Here is a 17,469-nt window from a genome sequence, read left to right on the forward strand (position 1 = left end):
AAAAAAAGGCCCAAAGTCACGACTCTTTGACCCCGAAGTCACGAGCGGTGACCTGAAGGCAAACTGCTGTCTGCTGCCATTCACAGAACAACACGTGTAGGAAGCATGAAGGACTCCTCAGAGTGAAGGTAGAAACGTCTTCTCTGAGAGTTCAACTAACTTCCTGCTTTTTTTTCATTTTCCCGTCACGTCCCCAAAGAGGGATTCAGCTTCTGTGCAGCGGCTTCAACCTTTGACCTTTTGCCCCCCCCCCCCCCCCCCACCGGCTCCATTGGAAACCCAAACCTCACCCGGCCAGGTTGACCATGAGCGCCTGATGTGTTCAGCCTGCATCACACAGCTGGATATCAGAGAGGGGGGGGGGGGGGGGGTCAGAGGTCACATAATAAACTCCATTAATCTCACTCAGCGGCTTAAATAGTGGTTTGATGCGTCGTTGTTGCGATGCTGAACTGCGCCTCCTATCAGCAGGTCCAGGTACTGCAGTTACTTCAACCACACACACACACACACACACACACACACACACACTTGTCTCTGTAATGTGAAGGTTCTACAGCGAGACACAACCCCCCCATCCCCCCCCATTACATGACCGGGATCTGACTCACTGCAGATGGCTTCCTCTGACCGAGTGTGTGTGTGTGTGTGTGTGTGTGTGCACGTGCGCGAGTCTGACCTCCTTGCTGTCGGCCGGGTGTTTGAAGGCGAGGTTCCGGGGCAGCGACGCCTCGGCCCTGGTCGCCGTGTCCGACTCCGCCTTCCACGGCGTGTCCTTGACGACGTACAGGCACTTCTCCTCGAACTCCGCCTCCGCCCACCGCGTCATGTCCGCCTCCTCCTCCATCTCCATGTCGGCCCCCGGGATGGTGGTGGTGGCGGCGGAGGCCATCTTGGCCCGGTGGTGCGCGTCGTCCTGCTCCATGGCGTGCGCCCCCTCACTGGTCAACATGGCCGAGCTATGAGAGGTCGCCTGGGAGGGAGGAGAATAAAGAGATTGATTTACCAATTAAAAAGGTGCAGAAAGACAACAGAAGGAGAGAAGGGAGCGTTCAGGGAAGGAGAGAAGGAAGGAAGGAAGGAAGGAAGGAAGGAAGGAAGGAAGGAAGGAAGGAAGGAAGGAAGGAAGGAAAAAAACGAAAAAGGTGAAGATGAGAAGAGAAAGGAAGGAAAAGAGAAAGAAAGATAAAAGTAATGAGAGGACAATGTGGGACAAAAAGATAACTGTGAGAGGAAGAAGATAAGGAATAAGGAAAGGAAAGAAAGAACTATGGTGATAAAGCGTGATTAAGAGCAGGAGAGCTCTGATTGTTATGTGGGGTGACTCAGTGAGGGGGGGGGGGGGGGGTCTGACTAATGCCGCGGTCTCACATGCACACACCCAGACAGGAAGCAGTTTACTTTGTCGACTATTTACAAAAAAACATCCAGGAGAGAATGAGGGAATAATGAAGACGTAACAACCATCTACAAAGTGATGATGTCACGTTCATCCGTTTGTTTGATGATCAGAACCAACTACGTGTCCCACCTGGGGAGACCAATCCGAGCGCTTTCTCAATCCTCTCCTTTCGCCCGGCCCATAAAAACCACCACATGACGCTGAAAGTGAGTCACTTTGATGAGGAGGACCATAAAGAGACATTAAAAAGACATCTTATCACAAGATAAAAATAAGAGTTTCAATCCTTATTCCTTATCTTCTTCCTCTCACAGTTATCTTTTTGTCCCACATTGTCCTCTCATTACTTTTATCAAACAGCCTCTCCTTCAAAATCACGTCTCACGTCCCCTCTGCGGTGTTTACGGCTGCTTTAAGTGTAACTCAGTTATCAGTTTGTATGTGAGAGGACATTATGACCCCCCTTCACCCCCCCCCCCCCCCCCCCCCGGGGTTGAAGACAGAGGAAGGAAATGCTGTCTGTGTCTCAATGAAGCTAAAATTGGAAGCAGAGTGGCACTGCAGCGGAACCGGCAAATCATCCCAAACCCAGCGTGTGTGTGTCTGTGTGTGTGTATGTGTGTGTGTGTCTGTGTGTGTGTGTGTCTGTGTGTGTCTGTGTGTGTGTGTGTCTGTGTGTGTCTGTGTGTGTGTGTGTAATGAGGAAGGGAGCGCCAAAATCTTTTCATTTGGGGGGCCACAGCAGCACAAACATAACTTCAAACGCAATCCCACCCAAGACACACACCTACACACACACACACACACACACACACACACACACACGCACGCACTGCTGATCCCACGCAGGCGAGAGACCACACGGATAATTCTATTATTTCAGATCCAAACAGACGCCAGAAGCAACGAACTCTGAGCTTAAAACACTAAATCAGATCCCGTATTCATGTTTACGCAGATTTTCCTGTTTTTGAGGCCTCAACCTGCACGAAAATGCTCTTAAAATCTGGATCATTAAAAAAAAAAAAAAACATTAACATTAAAACTCCTCAAACCCGAGCAAATCAATCAATTTAATTTAAACCCCACTAAAAGACATCTAAATTGTAAAAACAGGAAATTTACAGCAATAAAATATAATTGATACCAACGGTTGCCCCCCCCCCCCCCCTCACAATGCAACAGGACCTGCTCCATTTGCCTTGTTTCCATTAAACGAACCACTTAAGAAGCAAACTTAAAACTTTCTCAATATTTGAGGTCTCAGCTGAAGTCTTTGCATAACAGCTGCAACAACGAGAACGAATAGTGAAACCAAAAACAGAAACACAGCGACCGACGGAAGGACACACAAACACCGGGGAGCCTTTAACGGGAGGACAAGAGGACCGATGTCCACCGGAGTCCAGCTGTCTCCGCCAAGAACAAAGTGTGCACCGCGAACTGAGGTCCAAAGCGGCTCCATTCAAACCCTCCGGGATGAAGGGGAAAGACCCCACAAGCATTCAAAAAAAGACACTGGGATCAAGGCAGAATTATAAAAGAAAAAGAAACAAAAAAAAATGACAGAAAAAAAAGACGAAAATCGGATTTTAAACCACCTTAAAAGTAGACGTTTTTCCATCATTTTTATTCTACTCACTGCTTCTCTGTTTCCTCAAAATGCAGGAAGTTTAACGCAAATTAACAAGTTTAAAAAAAGGAAGCAGAAAGGAGATCTAATCTAATTCTCTTCAGAAAGTCCACGGGGACTCGTGTCCCATGTCTGAAGGAGCAGAATAAAAGGAGCCGGGGGGGCGCGGGGGGGTCCCGGGGCTCCGGACTCACCGTGGAACTCTGGTCCCATCCGCACATAGGGACGGCGGTGTGTGTGTCTGTCTGTGGGTACACGGTGTGTGTCGGACAGGTGCAGTCCGTCCCGCTCCGAGCGCTGGTACTCCACTCCGGGGCGTGCGTGCGTGCGTGCGTTCGTGCGTGCGCGTGTCGAGGCGCGAGTGATCCACTCGGCGTCCTGTGTTCAAATGCCGCACGACGCCAGACGTCCATCTGACTAAGCTGGAGGGAGAGGCCCCGCCCCCCTCGTCCCCGCAGCTCCGAGCCACGCCCACAGCCCACCGAGGTAGCCCCTCCCACCGGCTCCGCCCACACCGACACCCTCCACTTACCTCCAGCTCACAAACGCGCACGCTCACAGATACACGCTTCTTAACGGGAAAGCTTTCACCTGAGGCCATGAGCTACACACACACACGCGCGCACACACACACACACACACACACACACACACACACACACACACGCACGCACGCACACACAAACAGCGACAACGCAACTTTTTCTGTTTCATAATAAAGTTTTCTTTCAATGACCATGATGCTGGTGTGTGTTTGTTTGTGTGTGTGTGTTTGTGTGTGTTTGTTTGTGTTTGTGTGTCTTAGTGGGAAATGTCTGTTAGCAGCTTCAAAAGGGGTAAACAACATATAAGTGTTTGTGTGTCCGTGTGTGCGTGAGTGCTTAGCGGGTGGGGGGGGGGGGGCATTGAGTCACTGTCACAGGATGTCCCGCTCTTCCCCAGGAAACACACGCACACACACACACACACACACACACACACGCACACACACGCAGCCTCTAGGGGGCAGGACGGCTCTGCTCTTATTTCCTTAAGTCTCTCTCTCTCCACTTATTGTCTATGTCTCTCTCTCTCTCTCTCATTTAGCTTTACGCTGTATTTTCATCTGAGCTACAATATCAGTAACTATTAGTAAAGTAAAGATCCAATAGAATGCAAATGTGTGATCAGGAGGCTGCAATATCAGGATTAAATATGTACATGAAATAATTAGGCAAAGGTTTGACACCATCATGGTAAAGTTAAGTTAAGTTTAAACGAGCTGCAGTTACAAAAATACAACCCTCCTCCTCTCCCTGTTTGCTGCTCTCTCTTTTTAAAGTGACTTGATTGTGTTTAATTTAAATTTAAATGATCGTTAATGTGCTGAAACATGTTTACAGACAAAGAGATAAATATCTGCACGTCCCATAAAGTTCTCATTAGAATAATTTATACTTACTTTATCAGCTGTGTCACTCAGTGCTTTAAGGACTCCGTTACCAACAATAATAACCTGAGCGCACGAGGGGGGGGTCAAAGGGTAACGAGGTACTAATGAACGCAGTGATCAGCTGGGTGATCAATGCTATTGATCTGATGTGAGAATACCAGATATGATTGTCTCTTTGTTAAATTAAAACACATCACCCCCCCCCCCCCCCTCTCTCTCTCTCTCTGAAACAAAAGCTCTCTCACTCACTAACACTGGAAATTCCCATCTAATTGTCCCCCGACTCCCTCAATTTGCCTCCTACTCACCCCCCCCCTCCCCTGCTTCTCTTTGATTTGGCCGCACTATTTACAAAAATGATTTTCACACAGACCTCTCTCTCCCTTTTGCACATTTTCCATCACTTATCTGCTTCTTTTTATTCTCTCAACCCTATATATGATTTATATGTATACACAGAATATCTGTATCTATAGATAGAAATAGATACATATATTTATATGTATTGATTTATGTATAAGACACGTTGAACTGACAGGAATCGAATCACAATATCGGCCATAAAAAAACGGTTGCTTGAAAAGAGGAATTTAAATATGGAAATAAAAATGTCAACAATGCAGGAAAAATGACACGAAGGTTTCCTGCAGGGAGACTCGTCTTTTATTAAAGACCCTTTTGATTGAATGCACTCAGATTGATTCCATATTGATCCTTCATTCCTCTACAGCACATGTAAACATGACATAAAACACGTAACGTGAGGTTTATTGACTGCAACACGATGCAGGTTTCACAGAAATTACAACCTTAAGAACTCAAAACTTCATCAGCCATCAGAAGCTCAATGAGCCTCTTCTCGTGAAAACAAAACAAGCAGGACGGAGAGACGAGGAGAAGAAGAAGAAGAAGAAGAAGAAGAGACGGGACCTCTCTGTCCCTCTGTTTGTCTCTCTGTCTGGTGACAGAGGGTCTGACCACATCACTCGCTGCCTACTGCTTCCTGCCAACAGACGACCCCGACACACACACGCACACACACACACGCACACACACACACACACACACACACACGCACACACACACACACACACAGCTGCAGATCTGTCCCACAGCTGTCGGACATGTTGATGCGTTGCAACCAAGCGATCCTTCATCTTGCAAAACAACCAGAGAGGAGGAACGCGAGCTGATGTATGGACCTGCGCACACACACACACACACACACACACATGCACACACGCACACACACACACATGTTTTGCATGAACAGGGAAAATGATGGACAGCTGGTGAGGAGAAACATCTACGTTTGTCTTTTCTTCTTTTCCTTAAGCAGAAATCAAAAGTTTCAAAATCGTTAAAGTAAAGTTTGTTAGCTCATCAATTAAATCACTCAGAGATTCAATTAACTTTATTCACATTAATCGGTTCCTTTGCAGGGGGGAGCTTTGGTGGTGGGGGGGTTCTTTTTATACGTGTAACTTAAACGCATAACTGTCAATAGCGGCATGAAGGTGTCGTTATTTACATTATCTGTGCTTTGCAGGAGTGTTTCCCCTAACGCTTTAGGGGCGGGGCTACACACTGATTGACAGGTCTTCCAGAGAAGTAGGTCCTCTTCATTCCAAATATGGTCACTTCCTGTTCACTGGTTTCTAAACGGCCACATTCCAAGTGGACGATGGCGAAATCCCTCAACTCCTTCAAACCTTAGACCCCCCCCCCCCCCCCACCCCCACCCCCACGCGGTGAAACATCACAACCATTCACAGCCCCAAATTCAAGCCAATTAGCTTGGGGGTATCTTCAGCCGGCCTGGGGGGGGGGGGCAGTTGGTGTATATGAGAGAGTTTACTCCCCCCTAAACACAAACTGCTCTGAAGTCACATTGAAATGTGTCTTTTTGTTTCTGCGGTTGCCCAGCATGCAGCCTGCAGGAGACGGAGAGGAGAGGGGGGGGTCCGAGGGGGGGGGACCACCTGGGTGTCTGTTAGTTTAACAGAGGGCCTCTATCAAACACACACACACACACACACACATGTACAATCACACATACAAGTGCACATAAACACACCTTTATGTGGAGCTTCTGCTGCGCTCGGCGGTCGTAGCCGGCGAGTTCCGCGGAAATCTGCCCCCCCCCCCTCCCTCTGAGGCCTTTCCGAAAAATAAAAGAGATGAGGAGGTGAGAGCAGAAGGGGGGCGGAGGAAGAGGAGGAGGGAGAGTGAAGTGGGGAGAAAGCAGAGAGGGGGGCGGGGCTTCGGGGGGGGGCTGCAGGTGGGATGGACATTCCTCAATGTGGATTTCAACAGCAGCTTCGTGGTCTGTTCATTTCACGGGAGACTTTTCTCTTTTCTTTGGAACCCTAAAACGTCACATCACACACATGCATGGATGCGTTCTGCCTCCTGCTCCTCCTGCTCCTCCTGCTCCTCCTGCTCCCCCTGCTCCTCCTGCTCCTCCTGCTCCTCCTCCCTTCCCATCTTCCCCCGTCCTCTCCCTTGTCATCCCAAACATTCTAATTGCAGCCCAGAGGCCATTTGATGCTTCGCCAAATCACTGCGAAGAGATCAGCCATTGTCCATTTCCTTTGTGTGTGTGTGTGTGTGTGTGTGTGTGTGTGTGTGTGTGTGTGTGTGTGTGTGTGTGTGTGTGTGAGACCGATGGTGTGACGGTTGTGCTGTTGGCCAATGCCTGGTGGAGCCTCAGTGTGTGTGTGTTTGTGAGCGTGTGTGTGTGGATTTAAGGAGTTAATCCCCCGAATAGAGAAGCCATTAGGGAGAATTAGGCAGGTTAGACTCAACCATGATCCCCCATGTGTGTGTCTGTGTGTGTGTCTGTGTGGGTGTGTGTGAGGGACAGCCGTGAGCGCGTGGCATGCGTAGGGTCAGGGCCCCTCAAGAAGAAGGGATGGAGGTGCGTCGCGCGTGGAGGAGGAGGAGGAGGAGGAGGAGGAGGAGGTGTGGAAGCCAACTCGTCTAATCTCGCCAATCCACCCCTGCTGCGCGCACACACACACACACACACACACACACACCGCACACGAGTGGGTTCATCTCCACACTCTCTCAACAGATGGCTGTCGCAGGCCAAGGGTAAACTTGAGCAATACCCAAACCAGACAACCCCCCCCCCCCTCAGAATGACTCCCCCCACTCAGTGTCTGCAGCTAATCACAGTCCTCAGCACGCAACCCAACACACACACCCACACCTGTACCCTACACCTGACGCAGTTACACCTCAGCAACACCCCCTCCTCATGACCAAGGTGCACGTGGTGGCGTCTCGCTGACAACCATCACTACAAAGTTCTTCTTCTTCTTCTTCTTCTTCGTTCTGCAGCTCACACAACTTGTGATTGTTGAGCTCGCTGCTGTTTGTTGCTCCTTCTGCGGCCCGCTTCGCGGGCCCCGTGCACGTCACGGCCCCCGTGCACGTCACTCTCGAGTCGAGCCCAAGCACCAGTCTGAGAACCCAAAATAAATCAACTTTTGTGAAGCACTTTATAAGCGAAGGGGCCGCGAGGCTTCCCGATCCTCGCTCTCAGGTAGCCATTAAAGAACTTCAGCACGTAAACATGTCCCAGCAATATTCCAGTAAACAGCGGAAATGTGGAATGAGTCACCACATGCAGCAGCAGCAGCAGCATGGAGATAACACACACACACACACACACACACACACGGTGATGTCACGTCACTCTGCCCGGGCAGCTCCCATTATAAGGAGCCTGAGGAGAAACCGCTTTAGTGCAACTATTAAAGACTCCGTGTGCTTGTGGAAGAAAAAACTAAATCTAATTAAGAGTGACTTCACTCTTCTTTGTGGTGTTTTCTCTCTTATCTTCTCCTGTGTGAGTGTGATTGCATTTAATAATCCTAAAGCGGCATGTTGTTCTTTAAAAGTGAATTTATAGACACAATGATTCACATTTGAATGTTTGAAATATGAAAGACACGAGAACCAATAATTCTTCTACTTCATGATCAGAATTCTCTCTCTTTTCTCTTTTTGAAGTGTGTGTTTTACTTGTTGTTATTTGTGTTTGAAAGGGTGTAGATCTTCAGATCTAAAAGTCTGGATCAAACCTCCACTCTGATAATGTTCTTATCTCTTTTTGAACCACCACGGATGAACTTCATCATCAGAAGGAATATTACATCTAACTGTAACAAGTGGAAAATCCTCACAGCGACTCTCACCTTTTATTCTTCTTCTTCTGTGGTGTTACAGCACCGCGTGTGGATCCACAAGGATTTAAGTCTACACCATCCTCTCCTCCCCCTCTTTATTTCTTAATTCCTTCCTTCCCTCTTTATAATCTCATTTTTTCCACTTTGTTTCTCCTCTTCTCCTCCTCCTCTCCTCTTATGCTCCTTGTTTTTCCTCCTCCTTTGCTTCCTTATTGTCCACATTCCCTCCACGGCCTCTTGTCTTCTCTGTCTCCCTATATATGAGTGCTTTGCTTTTCTTCCTTCCCTCCTTCCCTCCTTCCCTCCTTCCTTCTTGTGCACTCAATGGCATTAGTTCAACTCGGTGTACTTTTATTATTTTTTAACTTTACCATCTTGCAGAGACGGGAAAACAAGGTGTATCTCAGTCTCCTTGATTACTTTCCTCAGCGTTCCATCCTTTCGGTGCAGACGGAGACGACAGGAAGTGATGCAGAAGAAGAGTTTGCTGGTTCGTGTGCGTCCTCGAATGAAAACAAACTCTCAATACACAAACGTAACCTCATTAACCGCCTCACATTATGGTAATTACAACTCGCACCTCTGATATTAACTGTCCAATTAACACTTTCTACTCTCACTAATGTGATCACGCCCTCACACACACACACACACACACACATTCCTAGCAGCACGGCTGAGAGGAGGAGTGAGGACAACTGTTGACGCATCGTTGACACCCCGCGTCTCCTGTCTCCTAAACTGTGGAAAGACAAACAGAGTCTCTCCAACTTTCCTGTTATCTCCTCCTCCGTTTGGGGGGAAACACGTTCTCTGCTTTCCAAGGAACTCGCAGAGGTTCAGTTTAAAGCTTTTAAAGCTTTTAGCTCGGTGGGAGCACGCTGTCCTCACACCGACTGAGGAGCAAAATGGTCGTAAAATGGGACAAAAGCTGCACAAAGTGTTTGAAAAGGTGCACGAATCAAACGCACACACAACTCGCTCTTTAGCCAAATGAGGCAGAAAGCAGTGAGACAATGAACCGCGGTCAGCGGAAAGTGGGTCACCAACTGACAACAGTGCAGCTCACACACACACACACACACACGCACAACAACACATTTAAAATACCAGACACAAAACAAGAAATGAATGAAACGTGTCCCTTTGGACGCGTGACGTCACATTGAGACGAAGAGCTCGTGATGGACGGGAGGCGTCGGCAGAGGCTCAGTGCGCTCAGCTGTGAGACCTAATCAAACTACAAGCAGCGCATTAACAGTCCATCGCGCGTGTGTGTGTGTGTGTGTGTGTGTGTGTGTGTCCAGATGAGTGAGCAGTCATTAGGTGGCTAAATGGGGTCTGTTGTCCCAGTGCTCTGCTGATTAAGCTGGACCGGTCAGGACCGATGGGCACCTGCCATAAGCAGCCTCGGCCTCATCCATCACCCGCTGACCTGGCTGCAGCCCCCCCCCCCCCCCCCCCCCCTGGACGCCACACTGGCCCCCGAGGGTCCTCCACACCGGGAACTGACCACAACTGTTAACCCCCCCCCCTCCCACCCCCTTGGTCCTGGAGCCATGGATGACCCCTTCTCCTTTCTGAACCCTCGCTGTGACCCTCCGAGATGACCGCTTCCATAACCCCCCCCCCCCCCCAGAAACCTGCAAGGAGTAGCTTTCCGGGGTCCCTCTGAGATCAGGGGTTGTCTCTAAAGTGCTGACCAGGACTGGGACAGTAGTGCCAGCCGGGGGCCGCTCTGATCACAGCGCCCCGGCCCCCCCGCCTGCGTTGGTACTGGATCCAAACCTAAAGACGGCCCCCCAGTGTTGACCCTAAAACTTACACATTCAAGGGCACGAAGGGATTTGTTGCTCCGATTCCCCCAAAACAGCCGTAATGAAGCATTCTCACTTTTGTTCCATCCCGCCCAAAGCCTGGGCCCCTAAACCCCCCCCCTCCCCCCCCCTCTTTAACCCCGGTTCAAACCTTAGTCGGAACCCTCGCATCAACCGGTGCCACAACCTCTGTGACACGCTGAAAACCTCCTGAGGGCGAATGAGGTGTCGTCTCCTGGTCTGAAGCCCCCGCAAAGCCCTAAATGGATTAAAGGTGCCGCATGCTCTGCTGTAACGGCAGGACTCCGAGATGGACTTAAGGGTTCTGCTCCGTCAAAAGGGTTTTCACAGGGTCAAAGTAGCAGTGGATGGATGAAGCTCAGCCTCAGAATGGAAAAAAACCAACAGGTTCTTTAACCAGACAAAACAAGCTCAAAGCCTTCAGCTCAAACCAGACGCAATGCCCCCAAAAATCAATACAGATAACCAGTCCTCCCCAGAGCCCAGCTGTCCAATCAGAATCAGATTAATAAACCCATTAATGACAATGCATTTTTAATCACACCGCTTGTGTTGCTTTTGTAATTAGGCCAAAAGGAGCCGGGGAGTCCTCACAGCCACAGATATCAGGGGGTGAAAGTCCACTGGACCTTCATGTTAGGATGGTTTGAATGATTGGTCACAAGTTGAATTACGTTTAATAAGCAGCCTGGTGTCCAAAGGAAGGTGTCACTCACCAGAAGACAGACGGGTCAAACGCAGGACTTTCAGCCAGGGGACCCTCCGAAAATAATAATTATAATAATGATAATAGTAAAAGGACATTTTAGCTTTTAGCTCGGTTTCTTTGTCTCTAGACTGATGACATGTGACACACAACGTTTGGTGCCTACAAGTATTTTATGCTGAACGGCAGCTATTTACTTACTGTTCATAATGTCTAACCGTGTTATAAAAGCATGAAGGAACCTGAGGCACTACTTTATCATCGGGCCTAACTACACCCTCCAGCTGTTACATTATTGGACGATAAAGTACAGCCTCTCGTACCTTGTTGCTTTGATACGACGTGTCCTGATTTCCTCCTGTGGCGACATCATGAAGCTGCGTTGGAATCCATAAAAGCAGGAATGCAGATGGATGTGACGTCTTATGACTCTGAGATAAGAGCCGTCAGGGCAAGATTTCATGCTCTGCTTTGGGAATAGTCCAACCAGGTCTGGATGTGTGCCTGAGATATCCGACTAGTTCGTGGTCTCTTGAGGTCAGATAGGAGCTCAGTTAACTGCAGTCGCACATACACACACACACACACACACACACACACACATTGGCTGCCTCTTATCTGCATGCAGTGGGGCCATAGTGCTGGTAACACTAACCCAGTGACCAGCTGGCCTTGAAAAGAGAAATGCTCATTAACTTTTACTCTCAGATTCCTGCCGTCAGGTTTTGTTAAAACGCACAACAGACCGACACCAAACGGACTCGTCGTGTGGTTCTTTCAAGCCTTGTGTTCAAGTTGAAAAAGGCGCAAAAAGAGCCTGATTCCAGTTTTTACAGTCTTTACTAAAACATTCATTTTATTTCAAAAAATGAGCCTCCAACAGAAAAAACCTCTTCATATGTGTGTTTGTGCGTTTTCATCAACGCACGTCCTTGGGACGGTATCTACGGGGCGATGAACCAGGTTGAGAGCAGATCTCACTGCTACATGTCGCACAGAGTCATGTGTGATTGGTTTAGCGATGTAGCGAGCTAGCACGCTCAGGAGCTAACGTGGCTAACGTCATAGATGTTGTGGTCGGGTCCAGTCCCAAACAACTCCTCCTCCTGGTCATTCCAAACATGATGCACCTTGAACCTTCATGGGGGTGTGCACTCTCTCTCTCACACACACACACACTTTCTCTCAGCTACACACACACACTCACACACGCGTTAACACACACCACAGAAGCGCTTCACACACCCTCTCGGTGTTATCTCAGGTGAGGTCACGGCTGTGCAAGGACACGGGAGGGAGAGAGAACAGCCGAGGGGGTGTGTGTGTGTGTATGTGAGTCTAAAGTAGGACTTCGTCTCGGCTCAAAGCCACACACACACATACACACACACACACACACACACAGTGAGCGTAAAGTGTCCCCTGCTTCATGGGATTTTGGGGTCATTGCAGATGATGCAAGTTTAAATCCCCCAGAAGACGAGGCGGCCGCCTGGTCGCTCGCCAAAAGATGGTGGTCTCACATTTATTGATGATTGCAACTGAACCCCCCCCCCCCTAAAATGTGGCTACCGAGGCTGTCAGGGGGCGGGAAGCATCCATCGAAGGTCCCTCCCCTCGCAGTTTGCTCTGCGCTCATCATGGTGACGTCTTGTTTACGTTGGCGCCGCGTCCCACGCCGATGGTAAACGAGGCGCTGGCCTAGCGTGGCTGTTTGACCAGGACGGCCTGAAAGAAGAGCTTTAGCTTAAAGGGGGGGGGGGGGGTTTGGGGGAGATGTTGATGAAGTAAACACGTCCCGTCTCGTGGTCCAATCCAGGGTTAATTTTATTATATTTATCCGACCGAGACCAGAACCACTGTGAAAGTGACGAGACCCGATGGACACGTGTTTGATCCCCGTCCTGGACCCCCTCCGTCCTGTCCGTCATTCACACATCTATGTAAATTATCATTTAGTCTCAAGGTACAAGCGCACACACACACGGAGGGGGGTGCGGCGCGTGGCTGCTGTACAGAGAAGTTTGGCTTCAGTTTCCCTGGCAGTCTGCCAAGCTAAACACACACACGCACGCACACACACACACACACACACACACACACACACTGGCAGCACATACACATGACCATTCACAGCTTAGCGCCATGCTCAGATAAAGGCTTCCCCCGATCTGGCTGGGTGGCTGTTCCTCTGTGTGTGTGTCTGTGTGTGTGTGTGTGTGTGTGTGTGTGTGTGTGTGTCCGTGTGTGTCTGTGTGTGTGTGTGTGTGTTTGTGTGTGTGTGTGGAGAGAGTGGAGGTAAAGTTTAAGTACAGTCAGACAGGAGAGAGTAAACACTGATAAGTCCCAGCTGGATGTGTGTGTGTGTGTGTGTGTGTGCGTCCATGCGTCCATGTGTGCACACCCCCTCAACACACAAACACACACACACACACACACAAAAACACAAAAACACTTCCGAGCCCCCCAACCTTTCCATCAAATCCATCGTCCCACACACACTTCCACCACTTTGATGAGGTGAAGGCGTGTGTTTCCGTGTTCAGCCTGTGTGTGTGTGTGTGTGTGTGTGTGTGTGTGTGTGTGTGTGTGTGTGTGTGTGTGTGTGTGTGTGTGTGTGTGTGAGAGGGAGAGCCTGATCTGTTTCGTGTAAAGATCAGAAGATCTGGCTCATGGGCACGGGCGGAAGTTGAAGCCACACAGTTTGAATAAAACAGAGGGAAAGGAAGAGGGGGAGGATGAAGAGGAGGAGGATGAAATGGGGGAGGATGAAGAGGAGGATGAAGAGGAGTGTGGGTTAAATGGAGAAGCAGCCCTGTGAAGTCAACTGGAGTCATTGATGATCAATTAAAGTGATGAAGAACATGGTGAGCATCAAAGCACCACCGGACAGAAGCTATCTGATGCATAAATTTATAGTATAAACAACCATGAAGATGAAGATCTCTGGAGGAAGGTCTCCTCATGGATTTGTTTCTTTCAGACGGGCCTCAGGTATTAAATGTGTTGAATGAAGAAAGACAAGGTTGAATTTTATTGTAGGACGTGTTTCTGAAGGCTCTGGATCTCAGAGAGGTCCTCATACACGTAAAAAAGGGGGCGGGACTATCACGAGCACGACGCCATGAATGAGCATCACGTCATAATTGCGTAAAATGGGCGTGAGGTTGGACACACACATACACACACATACACACACACACACACACACAAACACACACACACACACACACGGCCGGTCTCATTATCTCCTAAAGGAAATAACAAAGGGAAGTGGGAGTAGAAAGAAAGGCAGGATGTGAAGAAGTAAGGTGTGTGTGTGTGTGTGTGTGGGGGGGGGGGGGGGTCCACAGATGGTTTGGAGAATTATTAAGAATTATATCAAATTTAAATGATTAATGATTAACGGAAAATGAAGAAAGTTACAAACTGTTCTTGAGAAGGTTTCGGCTCCATGGAGGTCGGCCCGATGACACACAGCTCTGTCTGGCCTGTGGTTTAATCTCAAGTGGTCAACAGACCCCCTTCAACCCCCCCTTCAACCCCCCCCCCCCCCCCGCACGCACACACACACATGCAGGATACGAGGACAAACACACACATGTGGAAACACACATCAAGAGATACGCAGATGCAAACACACACTCAGGATGAAAACATGGTGCTTGTGAACATGCTGAATCACACACGCTCAGACACACACACACACGCACACACACACACGCACACACAGCTGTTCCCAACATGCTGAGGCGGTCTGGAAACCACTTCCTCTCCGCGGCTCAAACACATTTTATTCATTTACGGTTCTCTCAAACAGGCCGGCCGAGCACTTTCACTGCACACGTGCTGTGTGCGCGTGTGTGTGTGCGTGTGTGTGTGCGTGTGTGTGTGTGCGTGGGAGAGTGTACGCACAGGAGATGGATGTGTTTTTGCATGTTTAGATGAATTTGAGTGTGCTTTTGAGAGAGTTAATCGCAGCACTTAGTGTAACTCTGGGGGGAACTCTACGTGTTTGTGTAACTGTGTTTGTGCGCGCGTGTGTGACAGAGAGCATGTGTGTGTGTGTGTCAGGGCTAATAGTTGGTCTGATATTAATTGTAAAAGCGCGTTAAGTGAGTGCAAAATGTGGATCTCCGGGAGCACGACTCAGCAAGTCCAAACTGGTGAAAATGTGTGTAATCACCACAAATACACACAGACACACCCACACAGACTCACTGCGTGTCATGGCTGGGGGCAGACGCTGTTTGGCTCGGATTGGCCAGCGCTCTGTAAATATTTAGAGGAAGCGGAAGAGTCCACGGTCCGGCCTGTCGCCACGGGAGACGGATCGCCTCTCATCCCTCAGCCCCTCCCCACACACACACACACACACACACACACACACACACACTCATCTCCGGTCTCTTTAGGCTTTATAGCCGCGGCCACCGGGTTAGACGGATCAATCACACACACACACACACACACACATGCACGCACACACGGGGTAGGTATTAGACAACGTGTTGATGTGCCCCTCTCTCCTCCATCTCTACAACCCCTGGATGACCTTTTACCTGACCTCTGTCTGTCGCTGCGGCCCATCAGAGGTCATCTCCCTCTCTCTCTCAGAACCGGTCGGTTCATCCGCCTGTTTACACACTGCTGAGATCGAGATTATTATTATTTGTTTTACAAATGATTTAACGTTTAAATTGTTCCAGTAATGATGACACAAAGTCTCGGTCTCGATACACAAAGTAGCCTCATGTCATGATTACATAAGCATTGTGCGTCTCACATTCAGCTAAAGGCTGAACGCCATCAGAGAGGCAGCGAGAAGCCCAAAAAGCAGAAAGAAAGATTAAGAGAACATGAGAGTATGTAAAATACATATAATATTCTACTCAAACTGAGTGAATACTTCAGAGTCTTCATCATGGGTTGGATGCTGTGACCTTTGACCTGTAAAAGGTTGCAGAGTCATTGTTTTGTTTGTCGTTCAGGAACTAAAACTTGTTTGAGCAACTAATTACAGCCAGAAATGTAAATCACACACACACACACACACACACACACACACACACACACACACACACACACACACACACACAGGTACACGCCCACGTCGAGGCCATTACCTTCTCTACCTTCCGCTGTAATCTGCCTCTCTCTCTTCTGTCGACCAGCCATACGTCTTCTGGTACCACACACACACACACACACACACACACACACACACACACACACACACACACACACACACACACACACACACACACACACTTCCATTACTGCTTCATCATCTTGACCCCACATCCACCCCCCCAACGTCAGCTCTGACCCCAGTCTACCCTTCCTCCACCCATCCCTCTTTTCTCCCCTCCTGCTCCTCCTCCTCCTCCTCCTCCTGCTCCTCTGCCCCCCCCCCTCTCCTCCCCATCGTTCCTCTTTCCGATGCTTTTGTCCCGTGTACATTTGCGTCACGCGCTGCTCTTTCCGTCCTCGTGAAGGAGTGACTGTGTGGCCCCATCGAGGGGGAAGCATCACAGATGATGAAGAGGTGAATGAGTGAAGAAAGGAGGGAACAGTGATTTTTATGAATGTTTTTATGTCTTTTAACGGCTTGGTACCATGTCTGGAATTAAGTGTCCTGGATAAGTTGGTTTTTGTGGATGTTAAATAAATTAAATCAAATATAAATACAGTCTGACACAATATCTGAAAATTAAAGTGTAATTTAAACAACTTTAAAAAGTTCATTTCATAATTCTCAATTGAAAACACAAACACACAATGTTCAGATCCGAGCAGATAAAACAAATTAAATGAAAGACAAAGAAGTCTGAATATTTCAATTACCAAAATATATCGAAACTAGACCTTGTCTGTAGCTGTTGGATATATTTTGGTGTACGAGGGGGGAGGTTGAATCTGTTCGCCTCGGGGAGTTTGATGTCATTTTTTACGAGCTTGTCGGGACATTCCTTCGCCGAGTTTAACACACGGCTAATTAGAGACAAAGAATGAGGACGGAGTGCAGGAGAAAGAGAGAAAAAGGAGGGGGGGGGGGTGTTTGTGAGTAAAGGGCGGGGAGGAGAAGAGTGAGCGTAATAGCTCCTATTAGCACATACCTTCAAAGAGGGACGTGTTTTACAGACTGGCGGCACATCATGAGGTCTGAACAGGAGGAGGAGGAGGAGGAGGAGGAGGAGGAGGCCCACGGCTTTTCTTTTTGGTCTCGATGTGGAAAATCAAACTATTCGTCCTGAGA

The 17,469-nt window shown here is 48.8% G+C and overlaps 1 protein-coding gene across 2 annotated transcripts in view; it reads right to left on the reverse strand.

Moving 5' to 3' along the window:
- prdm1a (PR domain containing 1a, with ZNF domain) overlaps positions 1-11,761 on the reverse strand; it is a 19,949-nt gene extending 8,188 nt beyond the window's left edge. Inside the window, exons 1-2 of one of the 2 annotated variants that reach the window (XM_062565749.1) lie at positions 11,534-11,761; positions 680-973 (exon numbers count right to left, since the gene is read on the reverse strand). In XM_062565749.1, the coding sequence (XP_062421733.1) occupies positions 680-952 (273 nt within the window). In that variant the 5' untranslated portion in view covers positions 953-973; positions 11,534-11,761. Of the gene's footprint in view, positions 1-679; positions 974-3,229; positions 3,409-11,533 lie in introns of those variants that run through there. The other variant, XM_037454048.2, reaches the window with a different exon arrangement.
- Between the last annotated feature and the right edge of the window lie 5,708 nt (positions 11,762-17,469).

This window comes from Pungitius pungitius, chromosome 11 (genome assembly GCF_949316345.1).
Source record: "Pungitius pungitius chromosome 11, fPunPun2.1, whole genome shotgun sequence".
NCBI classification, from domain to species: domain Eukaryota; kingdom Metazoa; phylum Chordata; class Actinopteri; order Perciformes; family Gasterosteidae; genus Pungitius; species Pungitius pungitius.